This window comes from Lampetra planeri, chromosome 51 (genome assembly GCF_965212315.1).
Source record: "Lampetra planeri chromosome 51, kcLamPlan1.2.h2, whole genome shotgun sequence".
Classification (NCBI taxonomy): Eukaryota; Metazoa; Chordata; class Hyperoartia; order Petromyzontiformes; family Petromyzontidae; genus Lampetra; species Lampetra planeri.
The window spans coordinates 8719719-8741536 of record NC_136157.1 but is presented as its reverse complement, the minus strand read 5'-3'; the positions used below and the strand labels follow the sequence as shown (position 1 = coordinate 8741536).

The following is a 21818-nucleotide window of genomic DNA, read 5'->3' as shown; positions in this document are numbered from 1 at the left end:
CTGCGGCAGACGCGTTGGGGTTTTTTTCCGCGAGCGCGAGTTCACAACAAACGCTACTTCGTGGCCTCGACGGCGAGGATTACAAATAAAATGAAATTCAACATAACGGATGAAAATGTTATTATTAGTTTAATCTTACATGTAGTAATGGCGAAGTTAACGTGGGTGCGATTTTGCTTTTTTGTGGCCCAGGTCTTGATTTAAAAAGGGCGTTGTTCTTTTTGCCTTAAGGCACCCATATCACCTGGTTCCAAAAAAGTTGGGAAAAGAAAAAAAAGTCTTCATGAATCCGCTGATGGATGAAAGCCTCCTCCCCACATCGTCGGGTTTGCTCGACAAATTCTTCACCCTGCCAGTCAGTGCGGACTGGCAAAGGGGGCGGTAGGCCTAGGACCGGTTTCGAAACCACTCGCCGCCGACGTTAATCGTGGCCGGGAATCGAACCGAGGTCGCCGGGTTCAACCACTGCACCCGCGCACCGCCATCGTTCGTTGGGCGCAACGTCAGTGGCACGACTTGGCTTTTACAGCGGGGAGGGGGGGGGGAAATACCTCGCGCCTCTTGATCTGTGCCAGGCTTGGCTATAGGGGGTGAGCAGGGGGGGGAGAAAAACAAAGAGGTGAAAGAGGAGACACGGGCGGGGCGCGCTCCTCACCATGCCGGGGTAGAAGAGGATGAAGACGGCCGAGCCGAAGAGGGCGGTGGGTCCGAGGATGAAGAGTGTGTAGACCATGCCGAGCAGCGCCACCAGCGGGCCCCCCGCCAGGAGGCTGCCCACGGCCGCCGCCTCGTACACGCGGTGTCCGTCCGTCGAGCAGATGTTCATCAGCTGCGGGGATCGTTTTAAAAGCGCGGGCAAAAACACGCGGGCACACGTCCACACGCCCACACGTGCACGGTCAGAGATCGTCAGCGCCGACCGGCTTGCGACCGCCCAGGGCAACAGGACGATGGGATCTGGGTGAAGGTGCACAGAGGTTGGTAGCTGGGGTTGCGGGGTCAAACTGAAGGCGAGGTCAAGGCTTGTCCCCCGTCCGTCTGACTTGCCACGTTGCCAAGGCTACTTTAGAGCAGGCCGGCTCAATTTTGACAAGAGGGAAAGTGGGCCCGGCCTGGTTTAACACGACAGTCTTACTGGGCTGATGCGACTCTGGATACAAGGCCCACCCGCTCGCTCTTAGAAGGCCGGCAAAACCAAGCTGTTAACCCCATGATGTCACGAGGTTAACCGAGCGTAACTACTCCCCCCATTAAAGCACTTACATTTCAAATAGACGATGACTCGGGAGAGTGTGAGCTTTCCCAAGTTGAACCCCGTCAATTAAGTCTTAAATTTACAATCGCTTACATCAGGCGGCGGACAGAAGGGATGACGAGGGAGTCGGAGAGGCAGAAGCAAGGAGCCATGCTAACATGGCCATGAAGATGTATAGAGGACAATACCCCAGCAGCCGTCCGGCATGGCTCGGGTCGAAGTTTCTAACGGCCATGAGAACGACACAGCTCTGTCGCCTGGCCGTAGACCATGCGAGCGGGCGTGCGAGCGCGCGTGCAAGCGTCAACCCACCTCCCCCTGCGTCTTGTCGCGCAGGCTCCGCAGCTTGAGCACCTTCTCGTAAGCGAGCGACAGCGTGGCACCGCGCAGCCTCGAGCCCGTGCGGTAGTTGAGCGCCCACGTTAGCGCCAGCGACCACGAGCGTATCAGCTCCGACAGGAAGATGGCGGCCACGAGCATGAGGCCGTAGGTGAGGTCGGCGGCCTCCTGCTGAGTGTACTCCAGCAGCCGGCGCACCACAAACGCCTAGCGCACAGAGCAAGGCACAGATGCGCGCAGCGCGTGAGCCTCGCGCTGCCCCGGCGCTGCGGCGTAGCTGTATGGGGGGGGGGGGTGGGGGTCAAAGGGTGGGCACAAGAGCGGTTAAGTCTCGACGCGGTGACATCGGCGCGGGTGGTGACGTGTGTGACGTGGCATTTACTTAGCGCGTGTTGTTTTTTTAAGTAAAACTGAATTATAAGGGGGGGGGGGGGGCGGGGGCGGGGGGGAGAGGCTACTGTCGGCGGGGGAGTTGTAACGTAAACAAAACGGCATTGTGACGACTCGAGGGAAGCATATCATGCGAAGGACATACCCAGCGCACCAGGCCAGCAGAACAGTGCAGGACTGCCTGAGCCAAAGGAGGCCATGGGCGCTACCAGCTGCGGAGAGAGGTCAGCACTGATCGCTTGGCACACGCACACACACACGCACGCACTTTACGCACGCACTTTACAGGCCGCCGCGACGGATCGTTTACGGTAAAACTCACGCTTACGCACACGCCCCTGTTCAAGGCAACCTCGTTTTTATTGTGTGTTTAAGAGTCTGGAATGGCCTGGTAAATTGCACTGCGCCCGACATGCACGCTTGCGTCAAAATAAATATGAACCGCGGCTCACTGTTTTGTTATCAAAGTATAAAAACGAAAAGTAACGGCACGGAAAGAGTCATCGATTTACACGCTTCCGCTTATTGCTATTCAACACCATCACAGAAGGGGCGGTCGAATGTTTTAACAATTAGCTCTTAAACAATTGCACCGTCCCCCAATCGCAATTATACACACGACTGCATTTTAGCACAGCTTTTCGATTTCGCCAACTCAACTTTCAAGTCAAACCAGCAATGAGGTCGGTGCAAGTTTTTAGAATGTCATTAAAACACTGACCATCCCCCTTTGGGATCGCAGCACTTAAACATCATCCCCACTACCACCACCAACCAGGGTCAATCCACTGCTGGATTAAGGCTTCCCCAAGCCATCGGCATCTCACAGTCCCACGACGCAGCGATGCGTCGTCTCGGACCCCCGCGCACGAGTTGCTTTCATCGTTCTCTCCCATCTCCGTGTACGAACTTAAAGAACGGCACAACCCGTGAAAAACAAGCGGCTCCTACCTTGTAGCTACATGCCTAGGCTGTGTGCATTTCGTGGGCGGACCCAGGCACGTGCTGCTACGGTCAGGAGCATCGATGTGACATCACCGCTGCGACGCTTCGTTACAAAATACGGGACCGACACGGCAGTGACGTCATTTGAAAACTCCGAACCGTCAATCGAAAGCCTCCATTTGCTCACCGAGCAAGCTTCGTGCGTGCATGTCGGAGAGCCCAGGGACGCACACAGCCTGGCTACGTATCTACGGCGGAGCTCCGTTTCATCATCGTGTCTTCATTTGAGCGCGGAGGGCTTTACCATTAGGGGGCAGCACTGGTTCAGTGCGGACTCTCCTGCTCGGCCAAAAGGTCACGGTGCAGTTGGAGATCGATGGGAGTGCCAATGCCAATCACAAAGCAACACGACGTCATCCCGGACACCTGTGCGGGTAGCGGTTAGCGCAACGTGCCGGGCAGCAGAGGGCGGTGCGGCAAAATCTGTTGCTGTACTGTACCGCTATGCTTCCTGCTTTCACCGACCAGCACGGTGACGTACGGTCAAACTACCACCACGACCCCGCACGGCGTGGGGAGGCGCTCATCCAGCAGCGGAGTGACAGAACGGCTGCGCGTGTACACAGGCAGTTCTAATGCGTGTTAAGTCGCGAAAAAGTGCAGGTCTCGCAGGGGTAGTAAACGTTATATTTTTGGAGGAGCACATCTGTAACGATGTACCGATTAAAAAAAACGATTGTCGCTTGCAGGATACCTGCACGGAATCCCGCGAGTGACCATCGATTATTTACAACTTGAAGCGAGCGACATCGCCACGGACTGACGCTCAAGCGCACCAAAGCCGTACCTAAAATGGAAAAAACCAAAACAATTATAAACAATACAATAAAATCGTAATCTCATCGCGCATCTTTCGCAATTCGGTGAATCAAGATGCGGGGACGGGATGAATGGCGGTGAATGCTGCTTGCGCTGGGTTCACACGGTGCCAGGTCAAATTGGCATCTGATTGAACAAGGAGGAATCGAATCGGCAATCAAAATAAGATTCCGATGCTCGCGACGCGTACGTGCGAGAATCAATTCCTTCAGATTCGTGCGTACGTCGCACGCGGTTCGTCTTGTGTGGCCGGCGCAGGTATGAAGAGAGTTGCTTCATCCATCGCGACCGCCGTTAACGTAACGAAACTCAACCGTGGAATCGAATCACGACCCCCCAAGTGTGACAGCTCATCAAGCAACACACGGTGGTGATGGGGGGGGGGGTGAGGGGAGCTGTCTATCGTTACGAATCTACACCAACCAGTGGCAACACTCGCAGCTGGTGTCGACGACAATAATAATCAAAGCAGCAGCAGCAGCACCGTCAGCTGAAATTATAATCGCAAACCATCACATATCATGCAATTAACAATAATAATACGAATGTATAAAGCGCCCTTAAACAACAGCTCTCAGGGCGCTAAATTACGATTGCGATGATTGAACCCAGGTCTGGCCACCACTTCACTGAGACCATACCAACCAATCATTCTTAATAAACCGCACAATGTCTATTTTAGCACCCCCCTCCCCAACCACCACAATGCTTCGTACATATGTACGTTGAACTTCTTTCGCACCGTATGTAACCGTGCTATCGGAGGTGCGGGCGGTGGAGAGAAGAAAGAGGGATAAGGACAACAAACTGAACACAAAGCGGTTTAAAAGAAATGAGCTTTGGGTTGAGGTTGGACTCCCGGGGTGAAGGTCGGCTGCTAAAAGAGACTCCAAGATGCACCCCGACTGTGCACGACGATAACTCTCTGCTGGCTGCATGCACCGGCTCTCCTCACTTCCCGTGTTCAAAACACGGCAATGCACCCGGGGGGGGGGGGGGGGCAGTTTTAGGGGCAACCGGATTGGCGGGCATCACCGTGGTAACAGCTTGGAGTGACGTGGTTCTCTCTGGCCAATGAAAACGAGAGTTGGTTAAAAACAAGCGAGTCTGACGAGCAACGATTGGTCCACGGGACGCACAGACTTGGGTAGACATGACCGCCGTGCGATCTGATTGGAGGTTGCCATGACCTGTTGTCCACTAGAATTACGCCAGGGGGAGCAAGTGACCATATTTGCGCAGATTTGGGCGACTTGGAATGATGATTTTTTTTTTACAAAAAAAGAAAAACGGTGCGACAACAACGTTGCCGGCAGCGACCGCCCTGAGACTTCCCCGTGCGTCGCGACCGCTAGGGGCAGTCTGTGAGCTTTGGGGGCGGCCGGCAGGGCAAGATTTTTGCCCCGCCTCTCGAGGCCACGAGTTTTTTTGAGCTGGCCGCTCACGCACGACCGAGCTCAGACTCGGCTAGAGAAGAGCGAGTTGGCAGGGAAGTGTGAGAGTGAAGCCAAAAGTGCCAATTACACAGCCATCGAGTTAATTATTTGGGGGGGGGGGGGGGTTGGCATCGTTCTGTCTTGGTACTTCCTCTGCACCCACATGCAGCGACGCCAATGGAAATTCACTGTCTCTTGGGTGGGAAAAGAACACGAACAAAAACAGAAGTGGCACTCGTCACAGAAAGACTGGGCTAGGGAAGACATCTGTTTGGGATGGGGGGGGGGCGGTGATGGCTGAGGGAGTCGGAGGGGGGGGCAAGAGCGGTCAGCCTCGCGTGAGAAGGAGCCACTTGTTTACGCGGCGTGACGAGCGAGCGCCAGACAGGAACGCCGTCGTCACGCAAAGCGTGCAGCACCCGCTCTGCTCCGGCAGCAGAAATTCAATAATCCGCGGCTCTCGCGTCACATGTGACACACAAAAAAAGAGATCTCAGCTTTGTAAAGACGCAAGCGCCGCTTTGGCGTGGGAAAGCACCCGGTGGCCACGCAACGTCAACCCTTGCCCACGTCACTTGCAACCGCCACCACCACAAAATTCAAACCGAATGTGCTTTCATAACTAAATATATAATCTCCCGTTATGCAAACCGTGCCACGCCCTGGGAGTCCTAGAGCCATTGCTGACCTTCTTTCCAACCACCACCACCATCAACAAACTTCGTCGCTTAAAATCGCTCGTGTCAAACGACCGACCGAAATGCGGCACATTAGAAGACGCTGTTGGTAGTGAGGCTACAGTGCAAACAATTATCAACGAGCGCTAGCGAGCCAAAACCTTGGATTAGAGGCTAAATAAACTACGGTTGGGCCCACCCGACTTCTCTTCCACCATGCAGAGGGACACCGTCTTATTTGCATCGCTGCGGTTGGCACGCAGTAACACGCCGCGAGCAGGCCTCGATTAATTTTCGAGCGACGCTCCAGTCACAATGTACTAGAATCCAGATTTTCCAGACAGCCCACCAACCCTTGCACAAAACACGGAGCACGGCCGACGCAACTTCTTTTGAATCGACTCTGAAGTGTCCTGACCCACGCAAAGGCAGGAGAGGACCCTCATAGCCTCGCACGCAACCGTGACAACCACCCTCAAAGAGTGGCCCCGACCTCGTGTGCGCTGAGAAACATCGGCAAAAGCCCGCCCCCGCCACTACGCGACCTCTCCGGCCGCAATCGATGCAGAGCCCGAGTGGGCTGCGGCGCCGTCACGCTCGGAGCGGCAGCCGCCGAGGTCACGGCCGTTTTGATATCCTCGCTGCGGCAGTTTTTGTTTGTCGTTTGCCAAACTGTTTTTGGGAAGGGAGCGATGAAAATGAACAGCTGTGGAAGGGGGACACCGCCGGTTTCGCCGCGGCATTGCTCGTGAGGGTTCGTGGATTTGCGTTTTAATTGTCTTGAGAGGTAGCGGGAGGAGGGGTTGGAGGCGGCGGGTGGGAAGACGGTTGTCCGGTGGGTGTTTTTGGTTTATCTCGCATCTCACAGCAGGGTAGTTTTTGGAGTTGGTGAGTATAGGTTGTCCTTCGCCTGACAGCGGCTGGCTGGGGAACGGTGGCATCTCTCCACGCAAGCCCCTTCCCCCCACCCCCAACCCCCAGGAGGGGGGTCAAGGTTTTCTGGCGCCGCGCCTCGCAGTGAAATTTTGGCTTTTGGCGCCGGGACAGGTTTCCGAACGAGCTGCGACAGCGACGGCTTCCCGGGCGGTCTTTGGCGGCGGAGCAGCGCCGGTGACTCTGTGCGCACGCGGCACTTGCGATCGCGAAGCCGGAGTCCGGCGGAGCCCCTTGCCATGGACACCCTCGTTCGATTGCACCGTCATCCCTTGAGGGGCGAGGCAACGCGAGTTGACGTCAGATCCAGGAAATCCATAAAGGATGACTCTCGGCAGAAGACGGTGGGTGGGAGCAGGAGCGATGGGGGGGGAGTTGGGTGGCAGGCATTTGTTTGGTTGTTTGTCCGTGATTTTAAATCGTTTCGTTTCTTTGCCCACGCATCGGAACTTGCTGTTGTGAGTTTGAGGCTGGAATGACGACGCACACGTCACAATTTTAAAGCAGTTGTCGTTACGGAGTCGCGGAAATCATCTTAAAATGAACGCGCAACGACCGTTTTCCCGGCTCGCGCCGCGCGGCAATGAATTTGAACGCATCCGACGGAATAAACAAAACAACGCAATAACGCAAATACTGTACACAAAATCGACGCAAGAAAAACAACATTGCATTGTTCAAAAACATAATTCAGAAGCACCAATCGTGACTGATAGATCCCTGCCGCACGAGTTAATTGTTACGTGAACTTGCTACTACCGTTAGCGGTTACAATCAGAAGTACCTGCGGAATGCTTTGTTGGGTCATTGCTTGCGGCTGTGTGAAGGTCAATGTGTGTATGCATGCATGCAAAGAGGCTTTCGAGTGCAGAAAATATTTCTGGAAGGGCCAAGTGCAGATGCGAACCCAAGTCAGACCCTTTACGCAAGACAAAAGTGCTCAAGGGTGTTGATCAAAAGGTCCACTCACGCATTACAGAACAGCACAAGCATTCACGTGCTTTGCACTCTCCGAGTACTCCTGCTGGGCACGCATACACACACACACGGGAACACACACACGGGAACACACACACGGGCGCACGTACACACACGCACTCGCACAGACAAAACTGTCACCATGAACAATCACGTAACGTATACGTTGAATCATGAGCGGCACGCACGCACGCACGCACGCACGCACAAAACTGTCACCACGAACAATCGCGCATCGTATACGTTGAAACGCGCACGCAGGTACACACACACACCCGGACACTCGACACGAATGAGAAAACCCAGTGTCTCTGGGCTTACCTGCGGCAACCACTCCTCAAAAACATGCTCCTAACCCCCCCCCCCCTCTGTCCCAAGGCCTCAAAACTCTACACGCACAGTCCAGCGTCAGGGTACAACCGAACACTCAGCGGTGCAGTGCACGATGATGCCGCCGCCACCAACCAACGGCCCCCAGCAAAGCGGCAACCGAAAGCCTCCCTCGCTCGCACACGCGACGGTGCAACAGCCAACGCCAAAACCGGGAGAAAAAATAGAATGGCAAATTACTTTAACAACAAAAACAAACATATGGCAGAGCGGATCAATCGGAGAATGGCTGCAGCGATCGTTTCCGCTTGCTCATTTCTCAACAACTCGGCACAAACGGTCGCAGCGGCAGCAACAACAACAACAACAAGATTTACTCATGCAAATATGTGTGATTTGTTTTTGCAGCAGATACATTACCAGACACAAAGAACTAGGGGCTGGGAGGTGACTTGCCTCTACACGCCCGCAGACTCTGGAAAACGAATTCATACAACTCTGCCCAAGTTATCACACAACAACGGCGAAGCCAGCGGTCCGATAGAGGCTCGGAGTCAGGAAGGAGACAGAAGATCAGAGCAAGAATCAACCTCACAGAAGCAAAGCTGAACGAAGCCAGAGGCAAAACAGCAGCTTATCGTGTGCATCGAGAGAGAGAGAAGTAATCACAGCATTATATCCGCACACCCCAGTGCTTGGAACACAACTGCTCAAAAATCTCAAAGCTGTCAGGCGACGAGACGAAGCCCACTTACGGTAGGTAATGTGCACCCCTCTTACCTGCAAGCCTTCACAACAACAACAACAACGACGACAACAACGTAGCTAGCAAAGGACTCGCACCCACCTCTCTCCTGAGGACAGTCACAACAACAATAAGCTGGTCAGACACATACCAAGGGCCGGGAACGCAGACAAGGCACTGATGGACAAACACCGCCACCCGTCAGAAGACCCATCATCAACAAGGACATCGGATCGGTCGTTCGGTAGGTCGTCTGTTGAGCGGGGGGTCATCGCTTCCCTTCACGGAGCACCTCTACCCGCCAGCTCGCTCGTCGCATCTCCACGGCAAAACAGCGGAGGGCGCGCACGCGCATCCGCACGCTCCCGCGCCGCCAACCGCCGGAGGATGAGAGGTTTCCGTGGCGACCGGAGTTGCGGCCGGGACGACGAAGGTTTTGTTTTTTTTATTTTTTGCCGCTTTTTTTGTGACGGGAGCGGCCGAAGAAACAGCTCGGGCCGGCCCGGGGTCAGGAGTGCGCAGTGGGGATGAGCAGATGTGTGAAGTCACTCACGGGGCCACAAAATCCAGCGAGCATGGTGATCATCAGGCAGAGGATGGAGATGACGAGGCGGGTTCGGCAGAACCTCCACATGACGCGCGACAGCGAGGCGCCCTCCCGCCCGCACTCCTTCAGCTCCTGTTGCCAAAGACGCTCCAACCTGCGACGAGACGGGAGCATTGAGGGGAGAGGGGGGCCTGGTGTCAACTCAAGGGTCCTGCTCTTTTTAAATCCTTTATATTAAGTTCACTTGCTTGCTTGCGCGCTTACGACCGTGCAAATCTTTCGGTCGTTTTTTAACCCACTTCCCGTGATCCAATCGAGCTGACATTTTGCACACAGACTCGTTGTGCGTGACAATTAATTTGCGTGAAAATTTTTTCAAAAATTTTACACTTTTTAGGAAAAAATAAATTATATTTAATTACCAATTGCTTAATGGTGGCAGGCAATCATCTGACCCATAGGTGGCAGCCATCTCAAGCCAGAGGACGAGAGGACTCTAGCCGCCACGCATATAAAGGATTTATAGTGAAAAACTTTGTTTTTACGGCTTAATATTTTGTCATCACGTTTTCCAAGCAATGCTTTTAGCACTCACAAGGCATTGTTCTCACAGTGCCTTATGACATATCTCATCCGGAGTAAACTAATTACAGAACACAGGCAGAACGTATCAACTCCACACAGAAAGAGTCAGGAATCAAACACAGGCATTTCTTGCCGCGAGGCAAGAGTGTTATCACTGCGCCACCCGAAATAAAAAAATGTTACAGTGGTGACGACGATAAAAAAACATTTCAGGGCACGTCCATTCTCGTGAATCACTGGGGAAACGCCCGAGGCGCTGGCCGTCAAACAAAGGAACCGCGAATGTAAATGCGGCGATACACGTAAGGCACGGTGCCGTTACCATGGGACCCACCCACCCTGGAACCCTGGGGGCAGTGTTTTTAAGCACCCCCCTCCCCTTTCACCCCCCCCCCCCCCGTTTTTAGAAGAGAGAGAAAAAAACAATACTCGAATACAAAACAACTCCCCAGTGTGCCGCACATTATTAACAAAAGGTGGAGTATGTAAAACACTTGTGAATGATGTTGCAGGACCACAATAGATTTATGCCGCTGTTGTTTCACTGACGTTTTTACTGCACGTATAACGACAAAGATTGGACAGGTGCTGTTCTAGAGCATCTATTAAGGCCGTACCGGCTCGGGCCGGCAAAGGCACACAAGCACCGAATCTTTATTTTTACAGTGAAGCCACAGTAAGTGCAACAGGCTGTTGCACAGCTATGTGGCAGGCCCAACAGAAGGCAGTGTGGAAATAATCCATTGCAACTTCTAGACTACCACGTCCATGCTCTCCGCTGCCTTCACCAAGAAAAAAGTTTTCAATCTGGATGATTTGAAAGTGCACAGCTCCAGCGGCTTGCTAACATTTCGGAAGCGTTGCAGACGCTGTTTGTGAATGCTCTCCGCTGCCTTCATCAGCGTGAAGTATGATCAAATAACACCCCCCCCCCACACCCCGCCATGAGCCGCCCCTTGTCTAAGCAAGGGGACTGAGACAAACAGTGATGTACAAAACGCAGAATAAACAAATGGCGATCACGCAACGGGACAGCTCGTCGCATGCGCGGCGGCGTGTCCCTGACACGGGGTGGGCGGCGGGGGCCAGACTCGGCAAACTTGCCCATCGTTTCAACCGATCGAACCGGCGACCTCCGGGGTAACGCACCGAAATCGATCTGCGCCCGAGGATCTTTGAACGCTACTACGCATTGCGCATTTATCCGCGCGGAGCTTTGGAGCGTGCGTTTAGCCACTGCCTGGTCCTGGTGCGTGCACGTCCCGGAGCAACGGATCAACGAGAGCCTAACGGACAACAATCGATGTCAACGACTGGAGACGGCGGAGATTCCGTCCGCACTAGCGAAGTGATGACGCAGAGCCGTAGGGCAGAAGGCGAGGGGCAAGAGGGAGGGGGGGAGGAGGGAGGCCGCCGACACACAGCAGAACATTGCCTCCGGAGAAGCAAGTGGGACAAAGGTCGCCCGTGCGGAAGAATGCGTGACGTCATGCGCATCAAGTTCCGCTTGTTTACGCGCTCAGCTGAAACCGCTGGGTAGGCGACGACGTGCCCCCTTCTCTATGCGTGCCTGTGTCCATAGCACCGCAAGATTTGCTGGGAACCGATCCATTTTTATTCTCTCAACGATGTCCCCGAGACCTTTATTCTATTCTACTTCGGATTTATAAAGCGCCCTTTCCAGGGCAAGGCTCTGTTGCCGGGGTGATGTAGCTTTTGCCAGTGCAGCTCCCAGACTTTGGGACGCTTTGCGTTTGGTGATAAGACAGAGTAGTCGGACATATTTAAGACTGCATTCAAAATTAAAATCTTTGAATTGGCCTTTACACCCCCTAGCTCTGGCCGTTCACCCTGGTTCTGTTAATTTCCGGCTTTCCATAACACGGCGCATTGGGATCTATGGATGAAATGCACCTTACAAATGTTAATAATTATTATGAACAGCGGCTGACATTGATTGATGACATCCACGTGCTAATAAGCAAGGCTGTCTGGCAGGCAACAACGAGGGTAATGACTAAGGCTTGGGGAATCCCCATGAGTGTTAGCCAAAGACGAAATTGGGCTTGGCGAGTAACGTGATGGGGACAAAATCAAAGCGGCGGAAACAACCGCGGCTCCCTGTGTCCAGTACGGCAATGTTCATCAGTTCCATTGCTGGATGAGGGCCTCTCCATGACGCCTTGCGGATCACGGGGATTCTTTGAGCATGCTTAGCCACGTCGGTCGGTGCGGGCTGGCGACGGCGGACAGCGCCGCATGTGGAAGTGTACAAAGTCAGTACGGCACAACGATGGATGCATCTGCCGTGTGCAGCAGCTTCTAACGAATGTATGCAACGACTGGAGACGAACATTATCAGAGTTGTTTCTTTTTGTTTGCATTTTGACTGCTTGTGTTGTGGTTATTGCAAACATGATGCCTTGTATAAAGGTGTCAGTTTTGTACCAGTTTAAAGGGTAAAAACCTACTACTATGAATGTATGCATGTTGAACTTCTTTCGTGCCGTACGTAGGGGGCAACCGTGCGAGAAGGTCAACAAACGCAACACAAAAATCAGCTTTCAAGAAATGAGTTTTCAACCCGGATAATTTGAAAGTGCGCAGCTCCAGCGGCTTGCTAACATTTCGGAAGCATTCCAGACGCTGTTTGTTGAGTGGCATTCGCCCAGGCCAGCGCCATCCAGGCTCAACCGGATTGCGTGTGAAACGGCGCGTTCCCGCGTGGCAGCCTTGCACTTTCGGAATGGCAAATGTACTAAAAAATGATTTATTATTATGATTATTAAAAGGTCAGACCCTTTCACTGTGACAATGCATTTATTTTTACCAAGGTCTCAGGCGCTTGCCTGTTCTCGCGTAAACTAACGAACGACTCGCTCCGCGGTGCGGTTTCTGTTCAGAAAAGCCCGAGCGAAAAAAAACAACAGCTCAACCCATCGCTTAATGGGATAAAGCGCCACTGCCACCGGTCATCTAAGGGAAAGAGCAGTTACATAAGTGCCCTACATTTGTACGCCGCGTTACATAAGCATGTACACCCACGGCCGTATATTCTCCAATTTAAATAGCAGACAACCATTGTTGGCCAATACCAAGCCCTGCTACTACTGCTGCTGCTGCACCACTGCTATGACTAATGTTGTCATCCCCTAAACTGGATGCCAGCAAGAGACGCTGCTGCCAGACTCCAACACCAACAACCGCCGTTCGCCACTAAGTGGCGGTGACGTCACCACGGCGCTTGTGCCAGGCTATGTGCACGTTGAGGCCAGACTCCTCACACACACTCACAATCGAGGTCATGTCGCCCCGACACTACGATGCCTCCCACTCGCTCCCCAATCCACTCCCGGATCAATATGAAGATCACGGCTCACCGTCTTCGTGACCCTTCACAGACTCCGCTCCGTGTAACTCTGCCCACCCCCCCTCTCGTCTCACTATTTATAATAATTCAATTTATACAGCGGCTTTCCATCAAGGATCTCAAAGTGCCATACAGGACGCAGTAGCAGATGCTCGGCATGAAAATAATTATATCATAAATACATTTAAAAAACCCATTTGCTAAATGAACTAAAAGTGTAATAAGCGGAAGCGTATAAATGAGTTGAGACACATTTAAAAAATGTCCACAGATTTAGAGATCCCTGACATGTTGTGGAAGAGCCATCCACGGACTCTCCTTCCTCTCTCATCTCACTACTACCACACTCACTTTCCTACATTTCCCCTCTCATCTAACTACTACTCCACGCACTCTCCTACCTCTCCCCTCTCATCTCACTCTACTACCCACAACATACACTCCCCAATCAAGCAACCAAGGTATTCCGTGGAAGCCCGCTTCCAACCTTCAGCCAGCGGGAGGTCGCTCATTCTCTTCCGCTACCTCCGTAGTCTGGAACTCCCTTCCTCCAGCCATCAGTGCTGTGGACTCACTGTCCCTGTGCAAGGCCAGACTCAAGCCCTCCCTCTTCTGCTCTGCCCAACTGCCTCTCCCGATCAAACACAAACCCACTGTGCAGTGTCTTGAGCAGGGGTCACCCTTTATAAGCTTCCTACAACCACTTTGTAGTGTATTTGTATTGCATTGGTGAGTGCAGAGTTCCAGACGCTGCTGTGTTTACGGAAATTGCGCGGCGATCCGTCACAACAGTGCTGCTTCGCTGGAGAACAAAGCACGGGTGTCTGGAGGAACAGCAGTCTTCGCACAAAAGCATTTTAATGAGGCCTGGTGAGACACAGCCCTCCTTAGCTTCAGGCACAGTAAAATTAAAATAAAAATCACCAGCCCACGCCTTTATCATCCGCAATCTTGTCACGCAGGGGCAAAGCGTGCCCGGCTTTAGCCAGAGGCGCTCGCAGTCCCACGCCTATGGACGCTCTCATTGTTGACGCCTTTTATGCTACGCATTTGCTTCCTGCTTTTACCTTATCCTTTCCAATTCTGCCGTGCGCGATTGTACTCTCGGGTGTAATGACACGTGATGACGAATCCATTTGGATCTTTCCATTCGGATATTTCGCAGTGCATCCCCCTCCCTCCACCAGCGTCCCCCCCTCCTCCCGCCCTTTGTTAGCGAATGGTCTGCAGAAGCGGATATAAAGGAGCACTTTACCACCCGCAGTGATACCAAGTCCATCGCACGATAGTCAAACTAATCGTTGGCGGTTATCAGAGCTGGAACTCAGAGCGAAAATTACACGCGGAATTAAATGTAACGTTGTATCTTTTTCGTGCGGCCATTGGTGACCGGGCATCGACCATCAACTTGCTACCACTGCAGAATGCGCTTTAAACCCAGGAACTCCAAAGTAATGCAAAGCTCAGGTTTCTGACCTCTGAGCCACCCGGCCACTTCCAACAAACAACAATCTTAATTTGGAAAATACGCAGCGTGCAGCAGAGCAGTGACCCCGGTGGGTGGGTCTGGGGGTAGAATGTCAGAGCAGAAGTGGAAGCATCGGTGAAACAGGGCAGGGTGTCCCACACAACGCCGCAAATTTTTTGTACACAAATATACACGGGCCCTGGTGCAAGATGTAAAGAAATGAGACCCCGTGTCCAATTCACCCCCCCCCTTCTTCGCCATCACCAGGTACATGGAGCCCTCTGGCCATTGGGCCTCCTAGCAGGTGCCACCGCCTGTACACTCCAGAGCTGCTCCGCTGGATTCTCTGTTAATCGCCGGGTTCCGTGTTAGCGTATGCCGCCAGTCTTTGGGTTCTAATGAGTCTCATACATAATTGTTAGTATACGGGTAACTATGTTGGTTTTTATGGGTGCTATGTTAGTTTGTGGGTTTAATGTTTGTCTATGGGCACTACGTTAGTCTATGTTTTCTATGGTAATCTATGTCTTATATTTTACTGGTAGGAACCACCTGGTTCCACCAGCCCACAGGGGATTATTGTGTCCGTCCGTCGTGCATCCAAAAATGGGAGGGGTGGGGCTGGGTGGAGAGGGGAGGGTGGGGAGGGGCTGGGTGGGGAGGGTGGGGAGGGGCTGGGTGGGGAGGGGAAGGTGGGGAGGGGCTGGGTGGGGAGGGGAGGGTGGGGAGGGGTGGGGAGGATGGGGCTGGGTGGGGGGTGGGAGGGGTGGGGCTGGGTGGGGAGGGGGGGGTGGGGCTGGGTGGGAGGGGTGGGGCTGGGTGGGGAGGGGCTGGTCACCCCGTGGTGCCCTTATAAAACTCAACGTTTAACCTACTCACGCCGGCTTGTGCCCGCCCTCACAGTCGGGCATATTTGCGGAACACACCACGCCGCCGTTGACCCTGGCCATTGACCGAGCAACCGAACGTTCCTACCAGCTCCCTCCGCAGGAATGTGTTAGTCTACGGGTCCAATGCATATTCTTTTCGTTGATTTTTTTTCCTCCGGGTCCCCCGGTTTCTTACCTCCAGATTTAGAGACATGTATTGAGATTGTCTAGATTATTTTGGTGCTATGAAGTCCACGTTTTTGAGCTACCATTTGTGGCCAGGTCGCTTTTGAAAAATAAGTGAATACCTCAGTGGGCTTTGCCTGGTAGGATGGGAATGGTTTATTTATGTATTTGAGTGATGTGTTCATCTTTCTTGTACCTTTCACTACTATCGTTTTTTGTAGTTTGTCGATTTAGCGTTCTTACCCTGTGCCCCTCCTGGACATCTGTGAAAAAGAGCTTTATAGCTCATCGGATTCCTCCAGTATAAACATTCTGATTCTGTGGGTTACTCTACTCAAGTCTATGGGTCTGTATCTAAGTCTAAGGGTCTACATTCAATTGAGTGGGCATAGCATGGTTGGCATGGGCTCTGGTGCAAGAAAAGGGCCCCCCCCCACCCTGTAAACTTTCACCCTTCTCTCACATCCCAGCACTCGGGCTCCTCCACCCCAAGCCCCCCCAGTGCAGCTGCACCGCCTGCACACCCGATAGCCACAAACACTGCACTGCAGCCAGCGATGGAAGAACAAGACAATGTTCCCATAACAGGCTTTTTTAGGGTTAAGTCGATAAACATAAATGTGTCGTTAAACGCGCCAGAACCCGACAGCCAATTAGTAAGGTTTGTCACGTAAACAGAATGTGCCAATTCATTACAATGTTCCGTTTACAAATCAACCCCCACCCCCCACAATGCCCTCACCATGCCGATAACCCCCGGGTGACTCCTGAGCACTGAGACCCAGGAGGAATGGTGAAGGTGACCGTGCCATTCCCTCCCTTGCCAGCGTAACTACAGTGTTTGTGTAACGACTGCCATTGCTAAGGAAACAGCGGTTGAGTGTGGGCGGCGGCCAAGGCCTACAGGCCCTTATCTGCGTATGACCACCCGCTACAGGCACTTACGTGCGCTCTCAAGCGAGCCTTCTGATCGTTATAACGTCACTGATGGTCAGCCTGCATCCATTAACCCGGAGCCACGGCGCAGACTAACAGTGAATATGCCGGGGGGTTTGAATTCAGGCACTGGCGAACACACAATTCAAGCCAACCCTCTTCCTCAACACGGCAGTGCATGGCCACGTGACGCAAGAATCACCATTGTTAAGATATAATTTACACTTGATGCAGCTAATTCGGCTGTGACGGTCCCACCTGATGACGGAGACTTGTGTTGCCTCCGAAACGTCGTGATTTTTGTTTTTATTTTATTTTCATTAATTTTGATGTTTTACCTACGTGACTTTACCGAAAAAACCTAAGAATATGATTCCTTGCAGTCACGAAAGCTTCAAATCTAGAATTACACCCCTTTGTCCACCAACCAATGGATGTATTATTGTTTATAACGTTGATATACCCCAAGAACACTTCACCGAGTCGCCAAGACACTTTTTCGGGAGGGGAAATATGTTGCAATGTATCGTCCCGATTGAGCCATTTTTTTTTTTGCACGGAATTTTCCAGCATTGGGATGCTTGGTCACTACCAGCTATGTTGTGTTTTTTGTTCTGGGACGATTGCGTAGAACCCGGAGAAAACCCACGCAGTGTAGGGAACGTGCAAACTCCACACAGAAAAGGGGGCCAAGTGTTACCACTGCATCACCAACATTAAAGCCTCCCCCCCCATCTCCAAGCTGCCGTCGGTCATGGGGGTTTTGTTATTTAACCATTGCTTGGCCATAATTCACAATGATGCTCAGGACACGCTGGTGTAATATCTAATCATTACATGCCTAATTGCCGCAAGGGGCTGCCCACCACCCACATTCCTACCATACACCTGGCATGAATCACCACCAGGCTCCTACAATGATTACATTCCCCCCACACCCACTCTAGCAACAGGGGGGTAAATGTTTACCAATTGCCATAAAATAACACTGCAACAAGTCCAGCAGTAAAACTATTGTGGTCCACAGGCAGAGGAGACCTTACTTGTCCGAGATAATTTTCCACATGACAAGCCAATATAACACGTAGGCTTTTGCGACCGATACTATCCATAAGAGGTTTTTCTTTTTATTCATAAGCCACTTTGTAGAGCTATCATTTGTGGCCAGTCAGTTAGAACTCTTCAAGCCATACAATGCAGCACAAGTTGTTACAGCATATAAATGTGACCACATCTGAATATGCTGTAGAGTATAAAAGTAGGGGTTCTGGCAATTTCGCCACTATGCCTTTGAACAAACATTTCCCAACCTGCGGTCCGCGAACCATACTGGTGATCTGCAGGGCTGTGGGAATTGATCCACGGAACTGTTACAGCTTGCAGATAAGGTTCGTTTAACAAAACACCAAAAGTTGTACCTCGCAGTGGTACGCCACGCCAACGTATTCTGAATGTTGACGGTGTATTCCTGATTCGGAGAGAGATTAGAAACCACCGCCTTAAAACGATCTCAACGATATCGACTAAAACCAGGCACCATCAATCAAGCGCAACTGGTTAATAGTTTATGCCCCGGGCTTTTTTTTATTTTTGTTGTTGTTCTTGTATTGAAGAGTGTCTTCTAAACAAAGGCGTCTTCTCATGGAAGATTTAAATATTTAAAACCAATTACAGCCCGCGACCAATACACGAGGAAGGGGCCAGATCTCATCACATCTGGGAAGCCAAGCAGGCTCGAGAGCCTGGACCAGAGGTCGCAATCAGGTACCCGATACCTGTACCCTACCCGATACCCGGCTACCCGTACCCGGCCGGGTACGGGTTCCTGTTTGCGACCCTGGTGCGGCCGGGTACGGGTACGGGTAGGCCGTGAGTCACTGGTGAGTAACCGTTTGTCACTCATTTCCCAACGTCTTGTCTCTTCTCACAATTCAAGTTCCTAGAATCAACCCACCAGCGCCTGCAACATGGCTTCATCCCAGAGTTCGCAATCGTGTACCCGATGCCCGTACCCTACCCGATACCCGTACCCTACCCGATACCCGTACCCTACCCGATACCCGGCCGGGTACGGGTAGCCAGGTATCGGGTAGGGTACGGGTACCCGTTTGCGACCCTGGTGCGGCCGGGTACGGGTAAGGAATCAAAACCCGTTTGCGACCTCTGGCCTGGACCAATGGTGGGCCAACCTGTGGCCGCCCGCAGACCGAACGCGTCCCGCGGAGCCCCTGGTGGTGGCCTGGTCCCAGTGTCTCTCAGGTGATGCGAGGGGGGGTCATGGTTAGTGCACAAGCACGGTGTCGTAGCTTGCGGCCCACTGAGGTGAAGGAGGGCCACTAATGCGGCCCACCTACTAGTCACGGTTGCCCATCGCTGGCCGAGACGTGGCAACTGTGAAGGGCAACCACCGCCACGCACAGCGAGGTTGTCGCCGAGCTTGGTGGACGCAGCAGGAGAAGTGCGGAAAATTCCGTTATCTTGCTGCACTTCCACGCTCCCCACGTCTACGCTCCCCCTCCACCAACCCGCACTGACCACCAGCGGCGGTCATATACGGTCAAACCATCCTCATTCAGCAGTGGACCGGCAATAGCGGCCGCACACGTGTCGCACGTTACGCGTGACGCGCGAAGATTAAACGAAGGTCGGGAGGGGACGTGCGGAGGTCACACCACCCAGGAACAAACCCCGCTTTGTGAAAGTGTCAACCAACGCCCCTATTTTTGCCCCGCAGAGAAAATAACTCAGCACACTCCTCCCAAAGGTCGTTGGCTATAAATTACAGCAGCTGATGGTGCATGTGACGCACGCGCATGCACGCACAAATCCACAAACGTGGTCCCGCACACATAGAAAGACAAAGATCCCCCCCAACTCTGTAAATTCTTTTACAGATTGGGGCCATTTCTGTTCGCGAAGAGCTATGAAGGCCTATTAAGGCCTGCACAGCACCCAATGACGTGAATGAGTAAGAGAGGCCATAGACTGGTTAAAATATTCGCCATCGATGTTGCCTGTAAGCGGGAATTGAACTCGGGTGGCCGGGTCCATAGTGTGGTGTGCGCTAACCACTGCTCGCTGGAACACACGCACGCAAAGATCCCCTTTATAGCCTTAACAGGCTGTTTTGGGCAAGTGCTGTGAACGAGCACGTGAGGGGATGGGTGGCTAGCACCACGCCCGGCCACCTTTGTCTCCCCGATGTCGGCAGCGAGCAGGAATCGAACTCGGGTGGGCGAGTTCGTAGCGCAACGCGCTAATCGCTACACTTCGGCGCGCGCGCATGCGTACGCATGCACACGCACACGGGCTGAACGGCAGGGAGGGAGACGCGGGGTCACCTGCGTGCGTTGACGGCCGAGCCCTCGTGCTTGGAGACCGGCCACACGTGGTCCATCTTGAGTTCGCCTTTCTTGAAGGCCTTCCACGCGAGTGGCGACAGCCAGTTAAACGTCATGAAGGAGAAGAGGCCCGCGTTGTCCACGGGGTGTGTGTGTCTGCGAGGGAGGCAAGAAAGCATCACAACGAGCGCTGGGTTATCCCATCATTCATGTACGTACGTATGCGTGCGTATAGAGAGTCATTCGTGCAAATCGCGCTTAAAAACAAACGTAGGATTTTCACACTTTTCGTGCTAAAACGCTTGGCAAAGCGGCCAGAAAAAGTGCCACCAATTGCCCAAGCTCTGCGGTCCTATAATGGGTTGTTTATTAAATAAGTCACTGCGCGAATGATTATCGTTTTGATTACTCGACCAATCGGATAACACGGAAATAGTAGGAATCGATTGTTTGCAATTCAAAAAAAAATTACTCTCAAATGGCATTCGGGCTGATGGGCGTCTAAAAAACGAACCACGTCCCGTGGCCAGATTACGAATTGCTGAAGTTGTCGATAATTTGCCACTGGTGGACGGTGACATGGAGATGACAAAAGCCCAACAAAAACAATGCAACCGAGTGGAAAAGGAGACCAAAAAAAAGAATCGATCATTCAATTACATTTAGATTATTAACCTTGACATTTCATAGAATCGCCGACACAACCTTGCCACTCTACTGCCTCAGCAGTATCTATATAAAATAATACCTTAATCTGTATGTCTCAAAAACCTATAGAATACTTCCCGATGAGGTAGAAAGCTGAAATTTGGTACATAGGTAGCTTTTAGGACATGAGCAAGGAAAATCAGAAACTCACAATATTTTTTTATTTTAAGGCCCCCAAATCTCGATTTTAAGTGCCCCGTAAACATGTTTGTGCGTGTCATTCAAACACCGTACAAAATATAAGATTGCGGGTTTTTTCGTTTGATAGAGCGTTAAACAGAAAATAAAATTCAAGTGGGAACCATTGTTCTATCTTTTATTGTTTGAGATATTTCGGATTAAAGCGGTTTTGAACTAAAAAATATGCATATCAAGTTAAAATCAGAATTATATAATAAAAAAACAGTAAAAGATAGGAGCTTCCACTCAGAGCATTAAGTTAATAAATTTTAGTTCTTTCTACTAAAAACAGAATCTATAAATTGAGCGGTTTCCGATGAGTACATCTTTAAATATAAGTTGAATGAAGTCGTCAACTATTTTTGTTTTTGCGGAAAAATACACATTTTTGGAGGAGTCGTTCGTGTCTGATCGTAGATACAAAAAATCATATCAGGCTCATTATAATATTTATTGAAAACTTTTGCCTGGCGAAGACAAGCTTTATGAACTCGTTCCTCATATGGGGGCTTCTGCTCCCCAAACAGAGGTCCCTCCAGACTTCGGGGTGGTCAGTGATGGATGAGGAAGGTCAAGACTAAGGGCATGCGTAGGATATTTTACATTGTCGTATTTGTCACACGTCTATTTAAAAGTCGACTCGGCAGAGGAGGCCAGGGTGGCTCTGAGGTCACAAACATCGAGATCCACGGTTTGAAGCCAAGTTTCAGCTGCCTGTGAT

At 52.0% G+C, this 21818-nt stretch overlaps 1 protein-coding gene across 2 annotated transcripts in view; it reads right to left on the bottom strand.

Annotated features, from left to right (window-relative positions):
* LOC144734423 (ATP-binding cassette sub-family C member 5-like) overlaps positions 1 to 21818 on the bottom strand; it is a 36491-nt gene that overhangs the window by 7411 nt on the left and 7262 nt on the right. For both annotated transcript variants that reach the window (XM_078616606.1, XM_078616605.1), the window contains exons 4-7: positions 20210 to 20365; positions 9461 to 9608; positions 1568 to 1801; positions 656 to 829 (exon numbers count right to left, since the gene is read on the bottom strand). In XM_078616606.1, coding sequence (XP_078472732.1) covers positions 656 to 829; positions 1568 to 1801; positions 9461 to 9608; positions 20210 to 20365 — 712 coding nt within the window. The remainder of the gene's footprint in view (positions 1 to 655; positions 830 to 1567; positions 1802 to 9460; positions 9609 to 20209; positions 20366 to 21818) is intronic.